The sequence below is a fragment of the Naegleria fowleri genome (assembly GCF_008403515.1).
Source record: "Naegleria fowleri strain ATCC 30894 chromosome Unknown tig60, whole genome shotgun sequence".
In the NCBI taxonomy this organism is placed as follows: domain Eukaryota; phylum Heterolobosea; class Eutetramitea; order Acrasida; family Naegleriidae; genus Naegleria; species Naegleria fowleri.
This window is the reverse complement of record NW_025407992.1, coordinates 47,031-64,641: the sequence shown is the minus strand read 5'-3', so window position 1 is coordinate 64,641 and position 17,611 is coordinate 47,031. Positions and strand designations below refer to the sequence as shown.

The 17,611-nt window shown below is 37.3% G+C and overlaps 9 protein-coding genes across 9 annotated transcripts; 5 read left to right on the top strand and 4 right to left on the bottom strand.

Moving 5' to 3' along the window:
* Positions 1-39: 39 nt before the first annotated feature.
* On the bottom strand, positions 40-855 carry FDP41_008112 (uncharacterized protein; the record flags this gene model as incomplete). Its single annotated transcript, XM_044711931.1, has 1 exon — positions 40-855. The coding sequence occupies one exon, from the start codon at positions 853-855 to the stop codon at positions 40-42; it is 816 nt and encodes a 271-aa protein (XP_044558121.1).
* Positions 856-1,278: 423 nt separating this feature from the next.
* On the bottom strand, positions 1,279-1,965 carry FDP41_008111 (uncharacterized protein; the record flags this gene model as incomplete). The annotated part of the gene is made up of 1 exon (XM_044711930.1): positions 1,279-1,965. The coding sequence occupies one exon, from the start codon at positions 1,963-1,965 to the stop codon at positions 1,279-1,281; it is 687 nt and encodes a 228-aa protein (XP_044558120.1).
* A 455-nt stretch (positions 1,966-2,420) lies between these two features.
* FDP41_008110 (uncharacterized protein) lies at positions 2,421-4,784 on the top strand (the record flags this gene model as incomplete). Its single annotated transcript, XM_044711929.1, has 1 exon — positions 2,421-4,784. The coding sequence occupies one exon, from the start codon at positions 2,421-2,423 to the stop codon at positions 4,782-4,784; it is 2,364 nt and encodes a 787-aa protein (XP_044558119.1).
* A 493-nt stretch (positions 4,785-5,277) lies between these two features.
* FDP41_008109 (uncharacterized protein) lies at positions 5,278-9,496 on the top strand (the record flags this gene model as incomplete). Its single annotated transcript, XM_044711927.1, has 3 exons — positions 5,278-8,676; positions 8,744-9,079; positions 9,131-9,496. The coding sequence occupies 3 exons, from the start codon at positions 5,278-5,280 to the stop codon at positions 9,494-9,496; spliced, it is 4,101 nt and encodes a 1,366-aa protein (XP_044558118.1).
* A 285-nt stretch (positions 9,497-9,781) lies between these two features.
* On the top strand, positions 9,782-10,315 carry FDP41_008108 (uncharacterized protein; the record flags this gene model as incomplete). The annotated part of the gene is made up of 1 exon (XM_044711926.1): positions 9,782-10,315. One exon carries the CDS (start codon positions 9,782-9,784, stop codon positions 10,313-10,315), a length of 534 nt encoding a protein of 177 aa, XP_044558117.1.
* Positions 10,316-10,510: 195 nt separating this feature from the next.
* Positions 10,511-13,504, bottom strand: FDP41_008107 (uncharacterized protein; the record flags this gene model as incomplete). Its single annotated transcript, XM_044711925.1, has 1 exon — positions 10,511-13,504. One exon carries the CDS (start codon positions 13,502-13,504, stop codon positions 10,511-10,513), a length of 2,994 nt encoding a protein of 997 aa, XP_044558116.1.
* Positions 13,505-14,511: 1,007 nt separating this feature from the next.
* On the top strand, positions 14,512-14,868 carry FDP41_008106 (uncharacterized protein; the record flags this gene model as incomplete). The annotated part of the gene is made up of 1 exon (XM_044711924.1): positions 14,512-14,868. One exon carries the CDS (start codon positions 14,512-14,514, stop codon positions 14,866-14,868), a length of 357 nt encoding a protein of 118 aa, XP_044558115.1.
* Positions 14,869-14,953: 85 nt separating this feature from the next.
* On the top strand, positions 14,954-15,292 carry FDP41_008105 (uncharacterized protein; the record flags this gene model as incomplete). The annotated part of the gene is made up of 1 exon (XM_044711923.1): positions 14,954-15,292. The coding sequence occupies one exon, from the start codon at positions 14,954-14,956 to the stop codon at positions 15,290-15,292; it is 339 nt and encodes a 112-aa protein (XP_044558114.1).
* A 59-nt stretch (positions 15,293-15,351) lies between these two features.
* Positions 15,352-17,490, bottom strand: FDP41_008104 (uncharacterized protein; the record flags this gene model as incomplete). Its single annotated transcript, XM_044711922.1, has 1 exon — positions 15,352-17,490. One exon carries the CDS (start codon positions 17,488-17,490, stop codon positions 15,352-15,354), a length of 2,139 nt encoding a protein of 712 aa, XP_044558113.1.
* Between the last annotated feature and the right edge of the window lie 121 nt (positions 17,491-17,611).

Below are 17,611 nucleotides of genomic sequence, written 5' to 3'. Positions count from 1 at the left end.
ATTATTTCACATCTTGTTGTGAACAGTAGTGGTTTTTTGTTAGTTCTTTTGATATTTTTCCAAGAAGGGTGAAATCACAGCATTGCCATTTCCTTCAATATCCAAAATTGCTCTTCGACAACCATCCGCTTGTTCCCACTGATTCAATTCATGATAAATTCTCATCAAGTACACAAATGAAAAATAGAGAGCTGGATAATCGGTGTGACCAGTGCCTCCTTTCTCAATACCCATTTGATTATCAATTAAATTGAGAGTCAAAAAGACAGATTTTGCTTCTTCGAGTTGATTCAACATTAAATAAAAACGTCCAAGACCAATAAATCCAACATAGGATTGATCGGGTTGAAGTTGTAAATCTCTAAATTTGGTGATCCATTCTTGTGAGAGTTTGATTTGTAATTCTGGATCATTCAAATGTTGAAAAGTTTCACGAAGTGACTCAAAAAGGTGTTCCAACTTTTCGTAAAAGTGAATCATAGTTTTTGCATTTGGGGCCAATAACATGCAATTGATATGTTGAATAAGAGTGTCGAAGATGGGTTGATTGTTTTGAAGAATTGCATCTTTTGTTGCTGATTTTTGAAGTAATGTTGAAAGATCTTTGATGGCAGAGATTTCCTTGCACTGCCACTTGTCAAATTCATTTCGTTTTTGTGGAAGATTTTTAGCATCTTCGAACAGTACGGACTCGTCACGATTGTGTGGTTTGTGACTGCTTCCCCTCGAAACTTTTCCATCTAATTTAATATCGGAAGGAATTTGCCAATAAAAACATGACTTGATAAAAGTGTGAAAACAATTTACACCTCTCCATGAAACATGTTCATTTTGTATGAAAGGATTCATCATCATTGAACGCTTCCAAGACAATGATTTTGAAAAAACTTTGCAAGCTACAGAGTTGAGCATTTTTGTTTTGGATCGAAGCGTTCAAAAAAGCGGATTCTTTTATTCGTGATTCTCAAATAATATCGGCAAAAGGAAATGAGATGACGACAAAAACATTATCTTGGTGGAGGAATTGGAGAGAGGTTATGAGATTTGGAGGAATTAATAATATAAGGATCTTGTGTGACGTTTCGTGAATGAACTTATGTACATATGGATGAAGAGAGAGAATTGAATGGCATGGTTGTTAAATCTGTTCACAGGATGTCGTGCATGTGAACATTGATGGTTGAATCTGTACACAGAAAGGTGACGAGGATGAACTCTTGTGGTTGCTTGAGGAGCGAGTGAGAGGATAATTTGTCATCTATTCATTCACCACCAACATTACTTTCGAGTGTAGTATTCAGAAGTATTGTTGCCACTATTTCCTGCATTTTGGTAATTTGGTGTGCTTCTGCCTGATGTTTGTTTTGGTTTTCCATTCGAAAAGCTATCTAACTCTGCGTCATTTCCAATGGGTCTATAACTTAAGGTTGATCTTGGTTGATTTACAGATGGTGTCGATGGCTTCATGAATGTTCCACTCATCTTTCGTTGTTTTAAATGTTCACTAATGAGCTTTTTAACTTTGATTTTGTCATTGTAAAATCCAATCGTGCTCACTATTTTTTTCTTTCCAGATTTTAAGTCAACAATAAAGGGTAATAACTGCTCAATGAACACAATCTTGGCATTCGAAAAATGTATGGCCTCAATAAACGCCAGTGCTTGATCTGTGTCAATACAGACGTTATTCTGTGTCAAGTATTCAACAATATAATTTGCCTTCTCATCATCAAAGTCAATTTCATTTTTAATATGGTCAATCATGGTTTGGAATTGTTCTTGAGACAACCCAATGACCATTTCCGAACTCTCGCAAGTATCGTCTGTTGCTGTATCCATAACATCTGAATGTGAGGCTGTATTCGGAGAAGGATTAGACAATTGACTGAAAGGTAACTCACTTCTCTCATCAGCATTTGTGACAAAACAACAACAAATATAATCCAAAATTTTCAAATTAACCATTTCAACTATTACTGATGTTTCTAATAAATAAAAATAAAATTCAATTTTGCTTGTTCCGAGTTGTTTTTCGGATGATTACCCGACTCAATTATTATTGATGATGTTGTTGATGATGATGAGGAATGACTATGAAGAATGTTCAAAACCGACAAATTTTGACTCTCTCGCAACAAAAGAAAATGAATTTCGCAAAGATCACGTTTGAGAATTTTTTTGTGTTCGTTAAAAAAAAATCCAAAACAAAGCCTTTTCGTGACTCCCTTTCGAAAGGGAGTTCCGATTCCAGCGTTTTCTCTCGAGTTTATATCTATTCGAAAAGAAGAAGAAAAGTAGGAAGACGGCCATCGTTTCAACAAGTGAGGATGCATAGGAAGAAGGATTCATCTCAATTTTAAACCTCTCCCGCCAGACCAAATTTCCCTCCAAAACAAATTACAAAATATAACAGAAAAAAAATGCAAGAACAAGAATCGAGAAGGGCAGGAGGCTTCTCATCTTTTTATTATTCGGAAGGAGGCTCTAACAACAACACGAACTCGAATCATCAAGAGAATGGAGGAACTTCACAATTGAGTGGATCTTATCATGGAAGAGGATTAAGAATTTCGGGAATTTCATATTTTACTCCTGTATCAGCTGCAACAAGTCAAACACCAATGACATGTTCATCGGAGCCATATTCCTACACTTATGATCCAGTAAGGGGAGGATTTTTGTCAACAAACGAAGCACGTGATGGATGTGGATTAGGAAGTGGTGCCTATACAGCAGCTATGAATCGATTGGGAGAACAAACACAATGGAAACGACAAACAGAATCAGAGGCCAATTGTTGTTCGAGATGCAGTGCATGCTCATCTTCCAAGGACACTCCAAAATGGCAGTTGTCACGAGAAGAAATAGAACTAAAAAACAATGCAGTTCAAGGACGGGATTTATTGGAAAGGTATAAGATTCAAGATGAAAAGCAATTTCGGCCGTACTCTCCCGATACTAAATCGTTGCTTTCAGGATTAGTGGGATACAAGGGTGAATCTATTGACACTTCAAGACCTAGTTACAAGTCATACCGATCTTCTGAATTCACGAAAATTGACACAGCTCCTTATGAGAAGCAATTCGACACCGATAAAGAAAATAATCAAGGTTCATATTTTCATCAACATAACACCTACCCAAAAAGCAAAAAACCATACGAAACACATACCATATACATGAATACCAATCCAATTTCTATCAAAAGTGTCACCCTTAATTCAAAATACGATCCTGCAGCAAGGTATGAACGAAATCCTGATGAACCAAATAATTTCTTCAAGAGAGTACGAATGGGCCGACTATATGCAGACAAAACCCCTTGGGAATATTATCTGCACTATGACGAGAATGATCACGCTCGAGACTCGTACCAAACATTAAAAACAAGAATGGACGAGTACAATTCCAAAATACAAAGTAAGGAAAACAGAAAAAACCAGATTGTCATGGACACGGACGAGTTTCGAAAGATGGTTGATAATTTAACAAAGAAAAATGTTTCATCACAAGAGACTCAAACTTCTGAAGATTTGGGAGAGAATAACATGGATGTTCCCACGAAATCCAGTTTACCATCGCCAGTGGTGATTCCCTCAGCAATGAACGCTCAAACAATGGTCATGGAAGAGGAGCTCACAAGTTCAACTGCAGGGTCATTCTCAAAAGGTTCTCTCCCCAAACAGAAAAACAAAAAGAAAAAAGAAAGCAAGAAGAATAATTATTCCTCAACCACAACAAGGTCTGACCTTGTTTCCTCACCTGGTTGTTCAATAACCACTGCAACGAACCGACGAAAATCACCTTCAACTGCGCCACCAACCTCCACTCCCACCTCACGACTGAATCAGCTAAGCGACGCAGAGATTCCCAAATCCAAACATCCACGTGTGATCACTGCAAAATCCTCTCACTCCAAGAAATCCAAACAGGACTTGACAAAGAAATCGGATGGTAAAACCAAGACCCTCACAAAGCCTGAAAGAATTAACACAACCAGTAGCTATTATTCAAATTGTTCTTCCTCTTCGTCGATCAATTCAAAGTCCACCAGGAGCTCTCTGATAACGGAAGTTCCCCCAACAAAGAATCATGGAAGAAAGAATCCTGTCTCATCGAGTTCAGACAATCGCTTCATGAAATCCATGAAACGAATACAAAGTGCTAAAAAGAAAGCAGAAACAGTTGACAAGTATATCCATTTGCTTGCATCTCCAGAAAAACAACTAGTAAGGCAAAGAATGGATAGCAGCAGTAGACATTCATCTCCATCTTCAAAATCTACAAAATCCGTTTGTTCTTCTTCAATGACAACAACATCTGCACGTTTAAATGACGATCTAAATTCAAGCCAATTTTCAAAAGAATATGACGAAATTTGTTCAGTACTACCTTCAACAGTTTCAACCGCAGTTGCCACATCTAAGACAGTTCAGAAATGTTTCGATGATGTTCTAAAGTATTTTGAAAAACACAAGTTTGATTCTGCACTTAAAGAAAATGCGTCAGATTTGGAAGATGTCACCCTCTCTGAATTTAGTGAAGACACAGACATTTTAGCGAAATATCATTCCAGTGACTATGAAGACCAAGAGGAAGGCGAAGCTTTAGAGGATATTAGCGAAATTTCAGAGGACGACAGCTATGACGAATTCACTCAAGACACTGAAAACTTAATGTTAAATGCAAGCAGTTTGTCCATATCGTCGAATTGTTCGATCGACACAATTTCAATGTCTTCCTCAAGAGATGATCTTTCTCTTGTTATTTCAAGAAACTTGTGAAGAGAACAAAGGCGAAGCACACAATTACCACATTCGTATTAAAAATCCCAGAATGCACCTCCGGATGCTGTCAAATGTCTGAATTTCAAAAACAAATACACCCAAAACAATTTTTTGTTCCTCCTTACTCACATGCTGGAGAATGACTCCTCTGTGCCATCATCCTCCGTCATCATCATCACAGGATGAAATGTCTCAGTCCAACCCAACGACGACCACTCGTCGAACGAACTTTTCCTTTCACAACAACATGCCAATAACATTACCATTCACTCCTTTTCCTCTTGTTGTGAATATTGTCCATCATCATCATTCCTTTCCTTCTTCAAAGCAATCCTTTCAACTTCCTTTCATCGTCGAGCTTTCGAGAAACAACAAATTCTCCAAAATGATGCCTTCTTCTTCTTCTTCTCTCTTTCTGAGGATTATTGTGATGTCATTGTGGTTGACACTTTTTCTCCTGAGAACTCCTCTCAACAAGAACATCCTTGCAATGTCTGTTACAGCTTCTTTCCTTCCAATCACCGCTACCATCACTACCACCACTACCATAACCAACACTATTGCAACTACAAGCGACATCACTGCCACCACCACAACGACAAATTCATCATCTTCTTTCTCATCTTCTTCTGGGTTATCTTATTGTGCCATTGCCAATACCTCTCTCATTCCGCTCACTGTCAATATCCTTCGAGAACAAGAACAAGAAGGAATTCAATGTCCTTTTGGGTTCTTTAAACGATTGGTGATCAAAAACTCCAACACGTTGAGCTTTGAATGTGTGAGTGTGATGGACATGTTGAACGAAATTGTCGATCGTAAAGATTGTGAATTCGTGTCATCATCGATCGATTCAAACAATGATGAACTTGACACAGAAGGACCCAGTACAGATCTTAGAAATTGTGTCTTTGACTTTCTTCATTGCTCTCCACGAACTCGGAAATGTACCTTTACGAATACAAGAGCACAAGGAGATGCTTGTGTGGATCGATATTCGTGTGTGGGGTCGATTCAAAAAGTCACTACCAATTGCTATGAAGGAAAATGTACAACCATGAAGGCAAATCCTTCTCTCCCGGTTGGCGCTCCATGTTTTCCTTTTGTGACAAGTGACAGTGGTGTCTCCTCAATGACAGATATGACATCTGAGAGTCGCTCTTTTATTCATGTTTTGAATAATACGTATGATACTTGTGTTCAGAATGCTATTTGTACCTTATCAAATGGAACTCATTATCATTGCATTCGATTACAAACAAAACGTGCTGTGATTTCTGAAACGTGTGGAGAATCTCAAAAATTCTCCAACGTTCAAGATATGAGTTACAAAATGTGTCAAAGTGGCACTTCTTGTGAACCACTCCAACAACAGCAACAACAACAAACATCTCCATTTTCAAGAATCGCTACCACTGCCACAACCTCCATTTCGAAAAAAGTGTGTATTCCTTATTTGCTAACCAATGATTTTTCCGACCGTTTTCGATTTCCTTTCAATTCATTGTTAATGCAGCAAGAATGTCCGTTGAATTACAAAATGACTTCTACCTATATGGGTGAAAGAAACCTGTGTGTGAAAAATGGAAGTGAAATTTGTTTAAATGACAACACTTGTGGTGGCTTTGACTCGTTGAACATAAAAGCGAGTTATTCCTTTAAAAGTGTTCCTTATCCTTCGTATTTTAGACAACATTTCATGAATAAGTTCACTAAATGTGATGATCAAAAGAAGAAGTGCATTCGAATATTTGGAAAGGAAAATGGAGTTTCATGTGGCGATCATTCAGAATGTCGTTCAACGTATTGTAACGCAGCAAACGGTATTTGTTCTGAATTGCCAAAGGAAGTACCTTGTGGGCCAAGTGTCACAAATCCATCCATTTCGAAATGTCCTGGATATTCGCATTGTGTTTGTGCCAACTCCACTCAAGGAGTTTGTGTGAATTTATGTTTTGCAGAATTGTCAGATTTACACACATGTGGCTATAATTACGGAATATTTGGAGAACACAGTCCAATTTCAAAAATGGAACAATCCCTAATCCCATTCATAGATCAGGCATCTTCTTTATTCTCTCTTGAAAATGGAAAATGCAAAGATTACTTGAACAATTATTATGAATGTATGAAATCTGTTCAACAATCATTGAATTTAGAGACACTTTCACTCTCAAATATCAGCCATTCAATATCACCATCTGCTCCTGAAGTGAACGATCGAGTGTTTAATGATCTTTACAAAGCATATAGTAGTGTTTCACCGCCCCTCATTTCTGTTCAAATGAATGAAAGCTACAAACCTGCAACTCCACTCGAACCCATTCAACTTAATATTGTAGACATGTTGAAAGATTACTCTTCATTGATGAAAAAATCGAACTTTTACAAGAATGTCAAAGTATCGAATCAAGTGGTGATTCTCACAATGGAACGAATGGTTGGATTAATTCCTCGATACAAATCTAAAACTATTGATTTCAGTAATATTAACGCCTGTGGCTGTTGTACTTCGAACATGACAGAATACCTGGAGGCGTCTATTGAGGGAGGAATTTTATTGATCTCTCAATCCAGAAATTCATCCTTGTATTTGAATACTGTGGATTTGAGTATCAAAATTACAGGATTTGAATCCATTATGGGACATGATTCGTTTTTAAATCGAAATTGGTTTGAACAATGTGACGTCATTTTGGCTCCTCCTCAAGATATCGATCTTATTACTCTCTCCATCAAAAATAACATGTTGATATTGGATCAAAATTCAACCACAGGTGCATATTCCATTCAAGAGCTTGAACAAAAAGCCATGTCAGATTTATTCATGGTTTTCACATCAAATGTACCATCAAAAGTATTGACCATTCCAAGAGATGTGAGAAATGCAGCCATGATCAATTCACAATTATTGGACAAGGTGTTGACGGCAGTCGGCTCTGTCATGATTCAAAATTACAATAATTTCATGCAATTGATGAACAACAACACTAATTTCACAGATTGTTCCATGTTCAATTCCACATTTACTGTGAAGGACTATCACACAACAATTTTCTCTTATCCACTCGTTTTTGATTTTAACTATCCAATGCCCATTTCTTCATCATCGTTTATTATTGAATATGATTCGTGGTTGGCAATGAATATCACGAACCAATATGGACTTTTCTCACAAAATGCACTTTCCATGATGGACAAACTTGTAGATCCCAATTGTTACAGTAGTTACAACTCGTATTTGGGTGTTTTTCACTACAATGACGTTTCTCAATTTTGGGATTTGGTTTTGAAAGATTTCATGTTGTGGACGGTTATTGTGTCTTGTTTGTTCTTTTATGTGTTCTTAATTGGCATGTTTAGAAAGAATATAGCCATGCAAAGAAGATTATTTGGACCATATATTGCACCATTCTGCATCCTAATTATTAGCTTAATGTACATTGAGCCCATATTAATGTCACTTTTCAAAAATGTTGGAAAGAATATCATTCCTCTCATTCCCATTCCAAACTTTTTCATGTCCCTTCTGAGTGCTTCCTATATTGTTATTTCCATTCGATTTTATTATTTGAGAAATCTCTATCAAATTCTAAAACATTTTCATGTCAGCATGACTATTTTGAGGATTTTAAAACGATTGGCTCATCCTTTCATCATTTTTCTGATCGTCATGTTCACAGCAATGATTATGTTTGCAATTTGGTTTGGAATCTTTTATGGAGTTTTACATAATATCATTATTGAGAAATTTGGTAGATTTGAATGGACACTTCAATTTGATGCTTCCTTATTGGCGTTAACCACTCAATTTGGATTTTTGAGTTTAATTTCCATCCTTTGTTTGGTATATGATGGTATTTCTAATAGGAGAAAGATTAGAAAACATGTAAGTGATCATTTTCAAGCAATCATTATGTGATTTTTAAACTCTAACCATGAATTTCTCAAAATAGGGATTTAGTTATTATTACATGTTTGACGATCCATTTCATTTGAGAGTGGATATTATTTCACAACTCATGATACTATTGACGTCAATTCTCGTCGTGTTGGATATTTTTGTTTGGAAGACTCTTGTCATCAACAGAATTGGAATTGCATTATTCTTTCTTTGTTCTCTAATGATTTTTGGAGGAAATATCATGCTTCTTGAAATTGTTTCATTGTTGAAAAACAAGAAATGGATGAAAACCGCATGCTGTTATGAACCAGGTCCAGAGGAAGTCACAGATATAGAAAAAGAATGGTATGAACACATGAAGGACATAAATTTCAGAGAATTACAAGAGGTAAGTCACTTGCTCTTGTTCTTTTCACATTTTACAATTTTCCTTTTTTAGGCATTTGCAATCAACTTCCATTCCGCAGAAAATCTATACTTTTATGAATTATTAGAAAAACTTGAAAAGAAACACCAAATCACATTCAATGATTTCCAACAATTAGGAAACATCATTGATTGTGTCAATCTTTCTGCCGACTCTCAAAATTTATATCAACAACTGGCCACACATTTAACCAATAATCCAAATGAAACAATTCCCTTCCATCAATTAGAACCAATCAAAATTGAAGTGGTGGTCCAAAACATTCTTCCATCCATTTTCATGCCACTCAAACATAAAAAGGAATATTTGAAATGGAAACATGTGACCTTATTGCAGAAGGAAGCAAGTGTGGTAGATGTCAAGAGTTTTGAATGTTGAATGAACGAAAAAAGAATTCGGAAAAGAAGAGGAAAAAAAAACGGATTCCAAAAATAAATTGTTTACAAAAATTGCCAACACAAAATGAATTTAATGACATCATCAATAGCGTCATCAGTTCTTTTTATTCAATTTCTTCATTCTTATGAGAGAGAGAAATAAATGTTCGTGCTGGAGGATACCTTCCACATCCAACATTCAACAAAAAAACACATTTCGTCTGGACACTTACAGATTCGTCGATTCTCATCCATTCCGATCATTTTTCTCAACAATATCATCATCATGGGTCAATTACTTTCCAACCTCTTTCCTTCCTTGTTTGGAGATTTAAATGCTAAAATTTTAATGCTTGGTTTGGACGCTGCTGGTAAAACAGCAACACTCTATAAACTTCATTTGGATGAAGATGTCACGACCATTCCCACTGTTGGATTCAATGTTGAAACAGTGCAATATCGAAATGTGAGAATGACGATTTTTGATTTGGGAGGACAATACAAGATTCGACAATTATGGAGACATTATTATCAGAATAATGATGCTATTATTTTTATTGTCGATTCTGCAGATAGAGATCGTATGGAGGAAGCTCGTGAGACATTGCATCAAGTAGTGCAGAGTCCAGAATTGGAAAATGTGAAATTACTCGTTTTGGCAAATAAGCAAGATTTACCTCAAGCCTTGTCTGCAAGCCAAGTTGCTAAGGAATTAGATTTGAAGAGCATAAAACAAGAGTGGTTCATACAACCTTGCTCGGCTCGAACTGGAAAAGGATTGTATGAAGGATTTGACTGGTTGTCAGGAAAATTGAAGTAACATGTCTTTCCAAAATTGTGAATTTTGGTAATTGCGAAAATACGACAGAGTTTGGATTCTGCTGTGATGCTGTTGGAAGGCAGTGTCAACAACACCCTGATCATCAAAAGATGTAAAACCGATTAAAGTCAAGTTGTCATATCTTTCTGGAATGAATCATTGGTTCAAGAATGAATTGTGAGTCCAATCAACTATTTATTTCGATATTTCGCTAGGCAAAGCATCACCCACTCTTACTCGGAATTGTTCAGAAGGAGAGTGTTTCACACGATTGTGGACATCTCCATAGGAACTATCTGTGACGCTGAAGGTGCTGGAGGCAGGTTGTTTGAACTCGACGATAAAGTGGAAATCTTTCACCTTGATGTGCATAAATTCAATGCACCCCTTGGAAACAAAGTCAGACATTTCGATGGTATTTGTAGATTTTGAGGTCTTGGGTTCAATATAAAGGAAAGCTTTTGGAGGTGAACCAGAATTAAATAGTAGGAATGTCATTATTCTGTCAATAACCTTAAAGTTATTTTCTGTTTGCAGTAAAGTTGGTAAATCTGGTTTCAACAACAAAAATTTAAGAGCGGTAAATATGATGAATGTATACAATGATCCAGCTGTCACCATCTTTCCATCAATATTTTCATTGTTATCATAATAGGGTTTCCACAACTTGACTGCAAATAATTCTTCCACTTCTTGGAATTTGTTTTCATACCACTCTCTACAACAAAAAGGTAGAGGTTTTAAGAACAAGGGATTTTGGGGTTCCACATCTGAGGTCAATAAGCTTTGTGGAAAAGCGGAAATAGAGGCCATGTGCTGAGATGACATGGACGTGATGAGGCAATAATTGATACATTCTGGAGCATTGTGAAGCAAATAGTGGAAAGCTTTGAATTTGTGCTCTCTTGAGGCCTTCAATGTTGGATTGGTCTCTTCTTTCTTTTTAGCGGCTATTGCATCGCTCAGAACACCAGTCAAACGGAAGTATTTACACATGTCGCTCAAGCAAAGGTAATTAAGTTGAACATTCAGAGATGCGTCTTTTAGAGGAGATTTCTCAAAGATGGATGTAACAATTTCTCGCAATTCGTTCAATTCTTGACTAGAGAGCGCGTCCAATTGGCCACACAACTCAAATGCTAAAGGTCCTCTTCTTGAATATGCTTTTTCAAAGAATGCAAGATCATCCTTGTCCTTACTTGTTGCCTCCTTCAATAAAATGTTATTAGACTCTCTAAATGCCTCCAACTTCTTGTTCAATCTCATGTAGCACAGTACAATGTTAGAGATGACTCTAGCCACATTGGGAAAGTGAGACAATGAAACTCGGTATTGCTCCAGGGCCTCTTCATATTTCTTCTCCTTAAAAAGTTCGTTACCATGATCGACATGCATGTTGTTATAGTCAAATTCAACAAACTCATCTCCATTAATGAATAATTTCAATGGTTTTGAAACAGTAATGTTCTGGAATACATTAAACACATTAGCGGAGAGAGGTACAATCTTTTGGCGTTCACCCAATGTTCGCTTAAAACACACAGACCGAATCGGAATGTTTGTATGTTCGGAAAGCAATGTGATAAACTTTTTGAGATCACTCTTTGCAGTGATGAGGAATTGATTGCCTGCACCTGTTTCATAATTCTGTTCTGCCAATGTATTCGCGGAAGGAGCGGATGGTGCTTTGCAAGAGTATGGACTTGTCTTGTCCAGATATAAATTAATCATGAAACAGGAAACTTGGTTGTCTGAAAACGATTTTGAGTTGATACAAACCAAATGTCGATACTTGACCACATCCGATACTAAGATGGTCTTCTTCTCTTTGGTTTGTTGAGTATTTACAGAAGAAGGAGTACCATTTTGATGATGATCAACCACACCATTGGCTGGAGCCGAGGAACCAACATTTTCTGGATCATCATCATCCATAATACTACCAGCAGAACCTCTGCTCCCTACTTGTTGTACTCTCAATGGAGAAGATGCAGGGAGGTACGGAGCACCTTCGTTGTTTGAATTATTATGATTGCTGTCTGAGTTTTGCAAGACGGGCATTCTTGTTGCGGATTGGTTGGTTATTATAAAATTTCTATTCGGATGTCTTGTCGTCGTGGCGTGATCTGTTGCTGATGGTGCTTCTTCTTCGTGATGATGAAGTTGCTCCTCCGTACGATGGCTTGTGGTGGAAGAAGAAGATGAACCTTCACGTCGTCTTTGTCGACTCTTGGGAGAGAATTTTTTTAAAAGGTAAGGCTCCAAATTCGATTCGTCGTGAGAATTCTTGAAAGGACGAAGATCGTTATCACCACCATCATCACTATAATGGTGTTGCTCAATAAAAGGATGGTCCTTGGTGTACAAGTCACTTGAGAGAGGACTGTATGTTCGTTGGGGTCGACGTGACCAACCAGTGTGTTCGTAGTGATCTTGAATGAAAGAGTCTTCGAATTCTTCTTCTTGTTGATGAATTTCATCAAAGGAATATAAACGAGTGGAGTAAGAGGTATTATTGGTGGTGGTGTAATAGGGAGTTTCATGGTGATGGACTGGCTCATATTCGTCGTCATGATCATCTCCATGATGTGAAGAAATGTGCATTCCCATAATAGGAAGAGTGGTCTCTCTGAGGTTAAACGAAGAAGTAGCAGAGCAATAATAGGATCCCTCAGGTGGATAAATGTCAACATAATCATTGTGAATGTTTTTGGCATTTTGCATTGAGGAAGAATTATTTTGATTTTCCGCAACAGATGTGGGAGATCTGGGTAAAGTATCGAGAGTTGATGATGCTCCCTCCACCACAAAAGGAGGAATAAAGTTAGGTGTGTCGTTGTTTCCATTCACATCATGCGACGGTTGAGGAAAATCTTGATTTTCAATTTCATGATTCGATTTGACTTTCTTAAGAGGAGACTCTGCACTCAATGAGGAAGTAAAATTATTACTATCTGATGTTGATGACATGGCTTCAGTTGAGGGAGTCTTCATCGAGTAATTTTGCAAATTATCACTACTGTTTCCATTAGCAGAATTATTAGTAATTGCTACTGTTGTTTGAAGAGAAGCTTTATCGCCATTCAAAATTATCTTTTTTTCGATATTAGAGTAATTACTCTTTTCCAATCCACAAGGTGTTACATTTTCTTCGTCTTCTTCAGTAGTTTTACGTGTACGTTTTGACATTCTCAATACAACTTCCGATCAGAGACTCTCGACAGCAATCGGAATGTACGTTTAAACTTTTCTCTCTCCGAATGTAAATATCCAAATTGATATTCAGGAAAAACAAATACCTCTTTCAACCACAACAGTCGATGATGAGTAAAAATCCACAAATCCTCGAACAGTAGGCTTGAACCCATGAACCATAGAAAAAGGTTCGGAATAAATTGCAACGGAGAGTTGGCTGCCTATTTTTACGTATTTTTTTCGAATTTCTTTTTAATGGAAGAACGAACAAGTTTCTGCTGTTGGCAACAGTAGCAATGCAATATTGAAAGTCAACCAACAATTCTCTCCTTCATAAAGTTTAACTCTCTATTTGCCAACATAAACATGTTTCCCTCCATAATCTTCTTTTCCTTTGTCCCTTTTTTCAACTGGTTTCTTTCTTGCTCTTTAGGTGTGTTGTTGTTGCTCTTCTGAAAGGTAAAATTATTCGCGAGTGACAGCAAGCACAATTCAACGCCAAAGGATGAGAGGTGTCTCAAGAGATGACGTTCTTCTAATGAAACTCGTAAAAAATTGTCTGTTCACATGTCGTTCTTAAAGCAACTCAAAGCGGTTTTGAACTCTCAATAATATTAAAAATTATCAAGTACGCAGAAGTTTGCACCCAGTCTAAGAAATGTTTATAACTGTGGCCACACCTGCTGCTTCCTAATCTATTTTAGCCACTAACCTCATTCAACTATCTTTCGCCTCAACATTTGCCTTCTCACCAGTTTTATTATTTCTTTATCTACTTTGCCAATAACGCGGAAGCCAGCAATTAAGATTTGTTTCGAGGTGATGTGGATGTTGTAAAAGAACTCGATAAGTTTTTTTTCGTGAATTAACTGGACTTCAGTCAACTTATTCGTCATTTTACAATAAGTACATTGGGCGCGATTTGCGACCCCCAAGAATATAAGTTCGGAAGCTAAGGTAATTCAAGTAAGGACAAAAAAAAATTACCAAACGGCAAGAAAATGAAAAATCAATCCTCAAAGGCTTCTTCATCCTCACAAACCAACAAAGCGACTCTATATAACCTGGAAAACAGACAAAGAGCAACAATTAACGTTCTTCAAGAAAAGAAGAACAACCAAAATTTGTTCAAAATTGTTCCAGATGATGGAAGTGCTATTGATGGTAATTGCGAATATGCCACCAAAGCGGAATCCTCCCCTAACAGTGCTGGGGGAATTTCATTGAATGAGTTGAATTTAGTGCTCACGAATTATGCAAATGCAAAGAAAGAAGCAGAGAAAGCTCAAGCGGAAAGGAAAACGCTTCAAAGCGAAAACCAGGAGCTAAAGTCTTTGCTCAGAGAAATGAAAGAATAAATGGCAACAATGAAGAAGGAGAATGATGATAAGATCCAGGTCCTGCAAGATGAACTTGAGGCCATGAAAAAAAAGGCAGGTGGCTATGGAGAAGGAATATCATGCTGAGGTTGAGGCAGTGAAGAAGGAGCTCAGAGAATTAAAGGAAGACATGGACAACCTTAAAGTTGTCAATACTCTTTCTAAGGCTTTCGCTAAGTTGGCAAGAAAATTATTGGATCTTCTCAAGATTGAAAAACTAGAGCCAGAACCAGGCTTGAAATGGTGGGAGATTGTGTTACAAAAGTATTTTCCGAGCAATATGGATGTAGCTTTTGAAATTTCTAAATCCGACCTCAAAGACGTTTGGGAGAATTTTTCCAAGAGGACCAGAAGAATCGAGGTTGCTCATTCCACAAGCAATGAAGTAACTTTATGCGACTAGCTGTTGGTTAAATGGTTGTAAAGTGAAAATAAAGACTAAAAGAAAATTGTTATTCTTGTTTATTCATCATTGGATGAAGGTGTCGAAGCAGGCATTACATGTTTTGGTTTTTTGAACTTTTTAAAGAATTCCAAGAAGGACTTTTTCGATCCCAAAGGCGAACCCATTCGATTCTCTGATGTGTGATGATTAACATTCGAACTTGTACTCACAGAAGGCAAATTGGAATCACTCATCGACAATGCACTCAGAGAGCCATTTCCTGCTACATTCATCATCATTGAACTCGACGATGAAACAGTAGACAAGACAGAATAGGAAATTGTTGAATGATCACTTTCTTCTTGGTCAACGCCAGTTTGATAACAAACGGAAGAATCCATTTCTTTCCACTTTTTGAACGTTTCTTTCAATTTTTCAGAAAGAACGGAGAGAGCCCAATCGCTCTTGTCGTTGCTATTTTTTCTAGCTTGATGGACGAGGTCAATAATGGTGAAATGTTCTTGATTTCGAACATTGAGAGCAAAGTTAGAAATGGGTGGATGTGAACTTGAAGGAGAATCTAATAAGGAAGGTTTAAAAGTGTTTTCCATCCATGAGAGAATCCAACGCAAGCCATCGAATAGCCACATGAAATCATCCAATGGTGAGGAAGTGTTCATAATGACTGAAAGTGTCATGGAATGTAAAATGGTGTTTCCTTGCTTGTCCATATCAAATGTCATTGCTTCCAGTAAGTTCGGTGAGGACTGGTTCGGTCGTGGTGACCTTCCCTTATTAATTGTTGCTCCTAGTTTTGGAGAAATAGATTGTATACTAGAGCTCGAATTGGTATTTAGAGATAGGGAACTGTCAGAAAATTCGGACGGAGAGAAATGTGACACTGGCGTCGAGGAATTTGAAGACACCTGTTGATTGGAAAGCACCAAATAATGACACAGAGCCTTCATACATTCCAAATCATTCAACACAATGGCTTCATGCAGTAAATTTCGACCAAATGAATTCTTCAACAAGAGTGCCTTGTGGAAATGTTCATTTCCAAAAATAGATGGACCTTGTTGGAGAATTTCTTTAAAGAATTCTGCATGCATGGAAAGATTGGAATTCACTCTTCCTGAACTGTTGTGTTGATTGGATCTGAAATCTCTAAGACATGCGAATAAGGCATTTTCATCTCGTTGATTTCTCTTTAAAATTGTTTTTTGACTTTGTGAACCAATATATCGAACAAGTTTTAAATCTCGTTCTCTCATGGCAAAATGAAGAAGTGATTCACTGATACCAATGCCTAACCCAACGGTTACATTGAGTGTTGCTCCAAATAAGATCAATAAATCACACAATGCGTAATCTCTTTTTCTTAACGCAATGACAATTGGCTGATTTCCATGAGAATCTAAATGATAGTTCAATTGTTTTTCCTTCACTATAGGTTGACTCAATAAAAAGACAACACTTTCATGGTCAGCAATGGCCATGTCCATGTTTTGCAATCCTGAAGAGTTTTGGTTGGTCTGGGCTGGATCTAGAGCGTTGAGGGAATGATCCGAACAGTTGACATTTGAAAGGTCACTGGTCTTTGAACCCAAGCACGCGTAAAATAACGGAGTAGCATTATTCAAGTCGTGGAGAGACCATAAATGTTCTTGTCTGAGAAGACATTCTTTCGAGTGCTGACTTTGACATCTGGCATCGTTGAGGTGTGACTCTTCTTGTGAACTGTTTTGAAGGGAGGACAACAGAGAAAGGGAATTTGAGTTGTTAAGATGATGATGGGAGCACTTTTCATCACAACAACACGATTGCAACCAATGAAGAATATCCACCTTATTATATCGAGCTGCCAAATGCACCAACGAACAGTTCAGGCATTGAGGAAATATTAATTGATTAGTGACATATTCCACCACTTGAGGACCTGTCAGCCACTTTTGTGTTGTCAAATCTCCATGTTTTTGGTTTGTGAATTCACCATGATGCTGCTGTGAACCGGAAGCAATCAACGATGAAGAAGAAGCAGATGAAAAATATTTCTTTTTCAATATTCGACTCAATTGATTCAAAGAAGCTTGCAGAATCAAATCTAAATGTTCGGATGATTGTGATTTTCGTTTGGAACTCGTTGGATCGAGTGAATTGGATTGGAAATGGTCAAATAAGAGAGATTTATCGTACAACTTTTTAGGATGGTGCATGATGTGCTGTCAAATGTTATGCTGTCAAAGAGAATGATCGACTGATAACAGTTGAGTAATGTTGACGTTGTTGTTGTTGTTGAATATATTATTAGCAGAAATAGAAGAGGATCTGGAAGGA